General features: G+C 39.3%; 1 protein-coding gene across 1 annotated transcript; it reads left to right on the plus strand.

The window, feature by feature from the left end:
- The first annotated feature begins 2,411 nt into the window (after positions 1–2,411).
- On the plus strand, positions 2,412–6,327 carry zic6 (zic family member 6). The gene is made up of 2 exons (XM_030738802.1): positions 2,412–3,384; positions 5,082–6,327. The coding sequence occupies exons 1-2, from the start codon at positions 2,427–2,429 to the stop codon at positions 5,705–5,707; spliced, it is 1,584 nt and encodes a 527-aa protein (XP_030594662.1). The 5' UTR covers positions 2,412–2,426; the 3' UTR covers positions 5,708–6,327.
- Positions 6,328–10,591: the final 4,264 nt, after the last annotated feature.

A 10,591-nucleotide genomic window follows, 5' to 3' on the forward strand; every position in this document is an offset into this window, starting at 1 on the left:
GATATTTTGCATGCAACAGTCACTGGAATTTCATCTGCCTTGTCAAACAGCCAACATAAACCAGACTGATAAAGCTGCAGGGCTGGAGGAGATTTCAGCTGTCAAAATGCTTAAATTTCTTACACTGTAGTTTTTGTACATTCCTGTCCTATTTTCAAATTTATTTGGCATATTTTAACAAATATTACTATGTATGTAAAGCATGTATAGTAACATTACAAAGTCCCCAACTAAGTAAACACTGTGTTTACTGTCTTCGCCATTGCTTATGATTTTAATATTTATTGTTTGAAGGTAACCTCTCGACCCAATATTTATCTTATGAAATTCAAAAATTGTTTAATTTATACAGCAAATTTAAAACAGATATACTTACTAATTGAAATATTTGTATTTACCTGCTGTATCACAAAAATGTGACAAATATTAAAAAGGCCTATCAGTTATAAGATAAACATAGACCTACATCACACACTTAACTTGATAAAAAGGTACACCTAAGCAGCCTCAAAATCAGCATATCAGGAAAAGTCATAAAAGTGCAGCTATTCTAAAGAGCCCTTTTTTTCCCCCTGCAAATGACGAGCTGGGGTTATATGGAGTCTCTCAGGCTTTTATGCTACCTGAATATAAGATTGGAAACTTTCGGTTTATTGGCCTTTAACCCTCAGTCATTTTCGGAAATGCATCAGGTTAAAGGTTGATAAACACGAGCGTCCATTACAATCCTTACGGAATTAGGCCAGTTCTGGGAATGTCTACTATTTTGCAGCACTTAATGTCAAGTGGGCCCCTTGCTTTGTCTCTGCATAGGACCCACTGCAGGTGACGTCAGAAAGTTTTTTTTTTTTTTTTTTTTTTTAACGTTGATAATGCCACCAGCTCAAGTCTTTGGAAATAAGAGGGTTTTCACCTTAAACCTGTAAGCTGCAGTTCGGAGCCTACGCCGCGCTGTGTAGATTTAAATAAAAGTAACAGATAACAGAGTCAGGCTGAAGTGGTTAGGGTAGGGAAAAAAAGTGTGTTTATCTAGCCAGAGCCACGTCAAAGCTAGAAAACGTGCAGAAATATGTGCTGCAGCAGAGCAGCGTGGAGAGCTTGAAGCTGCTGTCCTCACAGCACCCCAAAGTAAGAAAGTTTATCTGAGTTTCCTAGGAACAGTGGAGCCTATCCACTGCTGTTCGTCACGTTTCATAATTTGCATTTTACGTAACCATTTTCACATTTGTGCCAGCCTGCAAGATGAACTTTTGAAGATTATTAATTTATTTAGGTTTAATATGAAAAAGGGTTACATACAGAGAGGATTTACTTTAGGCACATGGATAAAATGGTACATCTTGTTCTGTTGTACTCCCCAATGACACTACTGGAAAATGTATGTTTGAAATAACTTTTATTTCTAATACGATGATTAGCATCGCAGGACTACTTGTTGCTTTATCAAAGTTTTATTTTTCTTGCTACACGAGGCCAGTAGATTACTGTGACCTTATGGAAATGCACTCTGTACTCTAAAATAAAAGAATACTACAATAATCTTATCCCCATGAGAGCTCAGTAACCTGCTATTACAAAAAACGCAGATCTAAACTTTGTACTCATACAAGTTAATGGTATGCAGAGGCATTAGTGTTTAAAAACAATCAAACAACTGATAAAATTGTGAGGATTGTATTTTGTAACTTTCATTGTTTTCAAGTGTGGTATTAAACTCAAAATGAAAGTCCTGACAATAATTGGCCTGGACACGCAGAGACCAGTCTCTCTATTATACTTGCCAGGCAGGAGCAGAACATTTGCTAAGACCGCAGTGAAATAAAAGAGAAGAAGGCTGGAGACTGATTGTGTTATGTTTTGCTCACGTCTGTTTTTAATCACTTGACTTCTACTCGATCATTAGTATTACACATTAATCTGTACATTTTTTCCTATGCAGAGATTTAGAGAAGGGGCATTATAAGAAGTTGCCTGAAGTTAAAGAGCCTGCAATATTTGGGAGTATCGCGGCACATTTCAAAGCATTTTCTCTGCGATATTTGAAAACGGAGTCGTGCAGCGAACGCCTGCGTGTCCCTTTTAAAACAAACCCAGCGCCTGTCAATCACAGCGCATTCCAACCAATCCCAAAGCTCCCTTTTTAAAAGCAGGTTGGCCTGCTGTGCTTTTATATTGCACCATGGCCTGTTTCGAAGCATTTTTACTACCACGGTTATTGCCACAAATCAAGAGGGCAAAGTGAACGGCATGGGACTCACACCAACTTTAACGAAATTGAGTCTGGTTCCTACTTCTGCGAAGTTCACGGCCAAGAATTTCACATGCAGATGATATACAACAAGGAAAATGGAAACAGAATTTCTAGGTGTATCCTGAGTGCTGAATTGGTTGATTTTGCAAACTCATAGCCAAACTCACAACAAAACATGACAAGCCTTTCGAGGTTTAGTGGCTGCCCTCTCTCTTGCGTCAACCCCGGGGAGAGCAATACTGAACACAGCGTGGTGCTGCCACCTTTGGCAGGAGAGCACATGGGACACCCCACTGGCAGTTCCTTAAAACTCTGCCCCTCGCACAATTTGCGAGACTACCCAGAGACGAGGTCCAGTGCATATGTTGACCATTCGGTTCACAATTTTTCAGACTCTGGATACCCCAGTCACCGGTTAGAGCACAGCCCTAGGGGCATTATCATTGGAGCCAATCTTTCTGGAGCCGGCATGCCACCCGTCACTGATCAACTGGCATCAAGACCTAACCAACATGGAGGGATTGGACGCTATCGTGACTTTCCTGGCTGCAGAGACAACAGAAGCCACACTTTTTTCACAAGTTATCAGGAGCAGGCCCATGCCTCCACCGACGCATCTCGAGATCTCGGCAGCCAGATGATGCTGGGTCTACCTGGCGACCTCCTCACCCGGACTCATCCTTACGGCCAAACTATCAGCCCCAAGGGAAACAGCCAGCAACTTGTCACTCAGTTCTTGGGTCTGTACAAACCCCTGAACATGGCAATTCAGCGTGGAGGAGGAGACGCTTTCCTCAGGTGCTCAAAACAAACAGTAAAGCATGAGCTGGTGTGCAAGTGGAGTGACGGCCAAGAGGGGGCTGGAAAAATGCCTTGCTCCAGAGCCTTCGGAACCATGTATGAACTTGTCACCCATGTGACAGTGGAGCATGTCGGAGGACCTGAGCACTCTGAATATGTGTGTCACTGGGAGAATTGTGTGAGAGACAGGAAGCCTTTCAAAGCCAAATACAAGCTGGTCAACCACGTCAGGGTCCACACAGGGGAAAAGCCATTTCCCTGCCCATTTCACGGCTGTGAGAAAGTTTTTGCAAGATCAGAAAATCTAAAGATCCACAAGAGGACTCACACAGGTTAGTTAAAGATAAGACAACACCAATAATAATAATAATAATAATAATAATAATAATAATAATTATAATTATAATATAGTATAACGTGTTTTATCAACTTCACAAGCTCATAGTGAAGTTGATAGTCATGAATATTTATTAGTTTTTCTTTTTTAACCAGTGTCAACTTATTTTTTATGTTTTCAATATTCATGTGTTTTTCAATTATTATTATTATTATTATTATTATTATTATTATTATTATTATTATGCTGGTGCTACCAGCACCAGCATAATATAAAGTGTTATAAAAATGTTGTTATGCAAAGCTTTTTGTGACGCTTCTCTCCGTCTCCGTTACTGCCTGACAGAGACGTAGTAAGACAGTTTCAAACTATACATGTAGTACAGGCAGCAGGCCTAGTGGTTTGGGTGCCTCTCCCACTTCATTCAGTGAAATTATTAAATAAATCCCGGGACACCGGAGAGTCGTGACGTAGCCGTTACGCTGCCTCTGCCTCCCAGGGACTCATCTCCTGTACTCAGGAACACTAACAGAGCACATCACACTGTGATGCAGCAGTAGTTGCGAAGTAAGAGATGACCTCATTTAGGGTAAACAAAATGAGTCATATTTGAAAAGATGATTTACTTATTCCCTTATGGCCCTTTGACTTTAATAGACATGTTACTTGAACAAGTGTGATCGTTTCATAAAATTCACGTCACTCGACAGACTAAATTTTGCTTTTTTTTCTAAACAACTAACATAAGCACAGAATCAAATATCCTTTATATATATATATATATATATATATATATATATATATTACGTCAGAAGTAGTACAAGATTTAATTACATGAAATTGAAGTTAATGGCCTCTTAGAAATAATAGAAGCTGGACCAAAACGCATTTATTAAGCAGCCCTTTTCCTTATGGTGTAAATTGTTTTACTAATGAAAGCAAAGAGACAGGCAGAACAGAGAGGCTTAATGGCATTTATTAAGCTATTACACAACTGCACATGAATATTACTTTCAGCTAATCAATTTATGTCAAAAAAATATTGCCTTTTTCTTTTTTAAATTCTTTATTTTTAATTCAGATAACTATGCACATGCAAGGTTTCAGATTCAGATTTTATTTTTTTTAAATAATGGTCCCACTTTTACACACGTATGTGCAGGAGGGCCAGGGGCTAGCAGCTATAGGCAGGTTTGGGCTAGAAGAACAATTAGCATCCTGATAGCCATAATTCACTCTAAGCATGGTAACTGAATTTAAACAAATCTGCAACTGCGGTCGCAGGTTAATCTAATGCATGTTTAACTAGGCCCTGGAGCCTTTTTGATTTAGTCTGCGGATACACTGCCTCATTTGTTGCAATTAGGATCGCACCAAAAGTTTCTGCAACTATATATTTGCAGATCGTTAGCAATTTACCTTTAAAATGTTATATCCTTAAAGAATTATAACCAAGGCCTATCAGCGGCTTTATGTTTGCTGAATGAGTGATTTAAAGTTAATAGATAGTTATTTCACTGTCTTGGGCGAAACTTGGGTGTGCATTTTTCAGTTTTAGATTCACATTTCATATGACATGGCTCACCCACTGACCCAGGCTACATCAACATTAGTTTACATGGCCAGGCAGAGCATGCGGAGACCTGCAAACCTTTTCGTAACTCGCCGTCACTTTTCTTTTTGCACATTTAGGTGAAAAACCTTTTAAATGTGAGTTCGAGGGCTGCAACCGGAGGTTTGCGAATAGCAGCGACAGAAAGAAGCATTCACATGTGCATTCCAGTGATAAACCCTACATGTGCAAGGTCAGGGGCTGCGACAAGTGTTACACCCACCCAAGCTCCCTGCGAAAGCATATGAAGCTTCACTGCAACAAGACCCAAGTCGCCAAAGACAGCGACGCGCGTCCTGGTGGTGAGGGTCACATTGCGGAGGGCAGGTCAAACCGAGTCTCGGATGGAGCCCAGATCAGCCCCCCTCATCCACCCACCTCAACTCAAGATGTCCCCCTGTCCCCAGAGAGTCGAGACGAGTCGACCCCGAGGTCGCGTTTCCATCACACGTTTGACAGCAGTTTGGACTACTCGACACACAGGTCACAGCCCCTCTTGGACCCTTTGTTGTTACAGAGAGGCAGCTACAGGCCCCAGTCCTCCCAGTACCCCTGCGGCCAGACAGGTCACACTTTTGCCCAGAGCTCAAGGACTTTCTCCCCCGCTTCTTCCTTTCAGAAGAGTATTGTTAATGGATGGTACACATGCCACAGCGGCGTGGACTCTTTCCCACCAAAGCAATGTAATAACATCCCGTCTCTCTGAGGTGTTGTTGGGACACATATAGGCGGCTCAGAGTTTTTGGGCCTATTTTTTCATGTTGTAGCTCCAACTTAAAGCTATTACTCTCTGTACTTTCGTGAATGTTGTATTAAATATTTTGCGTGACGTCCTCAGTTATACTATTGACTGTTCATTGGAAATGTGGCAAGCTTTATTTGTTGTTGTGAGGCCTGTTTGGGTTTGGCTTACAGCCTGTACATGTCCCTACAGTGGGTTATAGGAACCGTTATGTGTATTTCTTGTTTTCGTTGTGTTGCGTAAGTATTGAAGATGTCTATCTTTAAGTGGGACAAAAAATGACTAAGGATTTTATGGAAACCTGCGTGTTGATTAGTCTATTCTGAACATTGAATCTTTTAAGTAAAAGGATGTGTCTTGCTGAATGTAGCCCTGACTGTAAGGGGGTCCTTCTTGAATGTAAACTAGTGTAATGTATGTCAGGATGAATAGAAATATTATCATGACTTATGTATGTTGCAAGATAAAATAAATATCAGATTTTTTTTAACCCCCTCAAGTTACATTTTGAGGTTTAACAAGCCTGCGTGACGGTCCAGGAGCATGATTTGTAATTAAAGTACCGCGAGGCTCAGTAGTTTATTCTGCCCTTGATTATGTTTCACACCCCCCCCCCCCCCCCCCCCCAATTTTTTTTATTACACACTATGTATTATATGTATATTTCACATTTCTGTGCAGAGTAAGAATGTGAATATAAACCAGTGTTCGTGTTACTATTCAAACGTTTAATTAGCATACAGTTCTACTGTACATAAGTTCACTGTATAATTAATTATGCTATATTTTATTAAAGTGTCTATATTCTCTTTGATCAGGAGTGCGTGGTTAAACCCAATCAATGCATGATGCCGAACTTTGTTCTTCCCTTTAAAAAACATCCAGTGCTATTCGCCATATTTGCAAGTTTGCATTTTTTTGTGCAAGCCAGACCTACCGATGAGTCTGCAAAATCTATATGCATATACATACACAATCCATATTCTGTATGCAGAAATGATTTGATCCACGTGAGTTAATTGTAACCTGATAAGGTCAAATCTGCTCAATACAAAAACGAACAATCATGGAATTAAAATTTCTTAGCTGCGGATTTTTTTTTTTCCTTTTTTGGAAGAGGATGCAAGTGTATTTGTTGCGGGCTTTCGCATGTTTTCATTTAAGGATATCTTCTAATCTGCTTTTACTTCATGTTTCAGTCAGTTTATAGATTTTATATCCTATTATTGTATTTACACACACACACACACACACACACACACACACACACACACACACACACACACACACACACACACACACACATAAAAAGTCTTACTCTGAAGATCAGCAAACTGCATAAAAAAAAAAAGACCCAAAAATCTAATAACTGGAAGACATATGCAGATGGTCGGTTCAATTTGGGTACTGATAAGTTGAAAAGTTTTTGGGTTTTTTTTACTCAAAATTATTTAGTTCATTGTGCTTTATGGATGTACACAGTATTAATAGTAAAATCTTACAATTTGGCATACACCTTTGTTGGTTTTTTTGTTCCTTCAAAAACTCAAATGTAAACAAAAAACTTTGTAATTTAAAGAAATCGTCAGTGGGACTTCAGTTTGAAGCCTGCATTTTTTTGTACAGATCTTTCTTTGAGTTTTGGTAATAATCTGCAGAGTATAGCTCATCTTTAGTGAGCTATTGTTGCTATCCATCCTATTCTTAGTTCACACTTCCTGTTTCCTGTACAAGAAGTAACACCCCTCTCTAACACTACCAAAATAAATAGTGACTGGAAACTAAGTGATGAGATTCAGGTATGCAGCTCATGACTGTGTACACAAGTATATATAGCATAGTAAATAAGTATACTGTCTACTGCCGTCGTCCTGCTCAGGACAATACAGTGCTTGGTCATTGTGAAGATCAATTACGTCACAATTATCATGAATAAAGTAAAAGCCAATGAAAAAGAAACTGCTCTCTACTGCCATTAGCAAACTTTATTCACTGCACCTGTATGGATGTCAGCATTTTCTGCCATGAAACATGTTGATGACTAATGCCATCATACCAGTTTACTTCATCAGGTCAAATATGCACTAATTTTGAATTTTTTGGAGTATGTGATTATATTGATCTGACAGGTATTTGGCTTTAATTTATATTTGTTCTTTATTCCAGTGAAAGGATTTCATGGTAGGGCAGTTCTCTGGATGGTCACAAAAATACATGGGGTAAATGGGCTGAGACTGCATCCAATTATGTACTTCTCGACCATGTTACTTTACTTTACATATAAGTTCTTTAAAGTTTCAAGAGTTTGCTTTTGATGTTGCATTTTTTTAATGTTATTTGTAAAACAAATTCAAGTGACATAAGTTTCCGTCTACGCTTATAAAAATGTGTAAAAAATACATAAAACATCTCTTTTATTCTTCTTACATTTTTTTTGACAAAAACACACAAAGTGAAGCGCATTCTTTGTGTTTTTCCGCAGTGTAATTGTTCTCGAGATGGTGATACTTGCAATCTGTGATGCACTTGTTTATTCATTCTGGTTCTAGTGTATGTTGCACACAGCACTCATGGGAATACATCTTTTGGGAGAGTCAGTTATTTTTGATGATGCATTTTGCAAATCCCTCTTGAATCTGACCGCAGTTAATTTTTATTTTTAACTTTCCAGTGCGAGACTTTATGAGAACCATCCACATGTTTTATTTCTAGTTCAATAAGACAACAACCAGTTTTAACCTGTGTTAATGATTTTGTTGCTGCCTGTGCTGATGTGTAGTTAATTGGCAGTGCTGCATCAGTACTATTTAGGTTGATAAAAATAATATTCATAGGGTTGAAGTACTTTGTGGTAAGTACTGTGATATGGCCTAACATGAAGATTTCAAGTGGCTGATACTGTAAAATATTTAAATTGTGAAGTGCTTCTTTCTTCAAGCAAATTTAAGACAACCTAGTGTGCTTTGATCAGTATACTTTAATGATGGGATGACTGAAATTACGAGGCCACTTTGTCTTGTAATGCAACCTTATCAATATCTTTCATCAAATGCTTTATGTCTTATTTTTTTAAATAATCTTAAGATATTCTGTATTTCATTTTTCTTCTTCTGAACCCCAAACTGTTGTATGCACTGTCACACTATGCCCTTTTCTCCTCTGTTTCTAAAAATAATACATCTCTCCACAGAAAGCGTAATAGAGGTGATCAAAAATAATTTTGAGCTCAAAGAAGCCGCTGTTTGTATAAGCAAAACAGATCTTCTGTTGTGTGAGGAGTCAAAAGGTAACAACCTAAACAGTGAATTTCTCCGCCTTCAGCATGTAACCGTTTCTTCATATATTCTGGCCAAGCCATGGCTATTTTCCATAAACATTGAACCTTGCCACACCCTTCCCCCAAGTAATCACAACTGATTAGACCTCCACTTCTCAGTTTTCCACTTGTCTGCCGCCATCTTTACTTTTGCAGTCTCTGCCTAGCAACAAGCGTGGGCGCCATTTTGGACAGAGTATACATAATTTTAATGTAAATAAATCTATTTCACCTTGGGACCCGGTAAATTACTATCCTGCCCCCCTGGGCTGCTGTTGTACCATACTTGGGTAGAACCCCGCTGTGTACCAGGGGGTGGTCTTTGGTTTTATGCATCATCATAACCACATATGGCATCTAGCACAACTTACACTGTGTAGCTCCCGTACGTTTCCGAGAGCAGCTTAGGCACTCAGCTTTGGCTGAAGAGTCATGAGAGGCTGTGTCAACGTTCATTCTGACTGACCAAATGTGTTTTTAACTGAACCTCTGGCTTTTTTCCCCATCCTTCCTAGGTCAAGCCAGTGGTTCTTGTGCTTCCCAACTTGGTGTCTTTTCATCCACCCATCTGTGCCCCCTCCCTTTTTTTTTTTTTGCCAGATCCTCTTGTTTCTCTGCCTCATCTATCTCTATCCCTGCAGCTCTTGGCCATCTCCACCCTCTATGGCTTCTTCATGATGGCACCCTATTCTCTGCTAGTGTGGTTCCATGGTAAGTAGGTATCCTCTGGAAGATTCTCCCCCCCTGACATGCATGGAACTTGACTCATATATCTGCTTTTTTATTTTTTTTATTTTTTAACATTGCCTCACTCTCCATGGAAAATTGCAGAGCCACATGGAAAACTGAATGCAGCTGCATTGACTGCTGATTTATTTTCTTTCACTTGCCCTTTCCAGCTAAAGAATGGTTGCCGCAGAGGGGTGATGTCAACACTGTGTAATGAGGCTACTTATATAGAAAAAAATGAGCAAAAGTTAACTCTGAAGTAAAATACTGGACAATATACCATACTGCTATTAAAAAGACAAAAAGAAATTTATAGACACTTGTTACTATCTGAGGACATTTATAAGACAACCTGTTTCTTGTCTAAGTCTGTGCTAATTTGACAGGTTGACAGTTAATAAGCTCATAAAACACACAGAAGCTAGGCTCTTGTGGAAAATAATGCAATTGTTACAAGCTATAAAATGGCAAATAGCAATGCTGAATCCCAGTGCTATGCTCTTATGATTTAACCAAACTGATCCTTTAGTTTTCTCTCTCATCTTCATCTGCACAGTAGTTTGCTGATTTCAGTGGTGCCAACCCCCTGTGTAGTCCAGCTTGTACCAGGTCTTATTAAACTAGGCTCCTGTCACTCTTCCCTATGGGTGCCGCACTGTCAACTTAATCCCAAGTCACCAAAATACTCAGCTCTCTGACTGTTGTTAGAGAATTTACGAGAAATTGGTGTCACTAACTAGAGCATCACTGAATAGCCAATATATAGCAGAGTAGAGAGAAAGGTCCCGCCTATCCTTATATCT

Source organism: Archocentrus centrarchus, chromosome 10 (assembly GCF_007364275.1).
Source record: "Archocentrus centrarchus isolate MPI-CPG fArcCen1 chromosome 10, fArcCen1, whole genome shotgun sequence".
In the NCBI taxonomy this organism is placed as follows: Eukaryota; Metazoa; Chordata; class Actinopteri; order Cichliformes; family Cichlidae; genus Archocentrus; species Archocentrus centrarchus.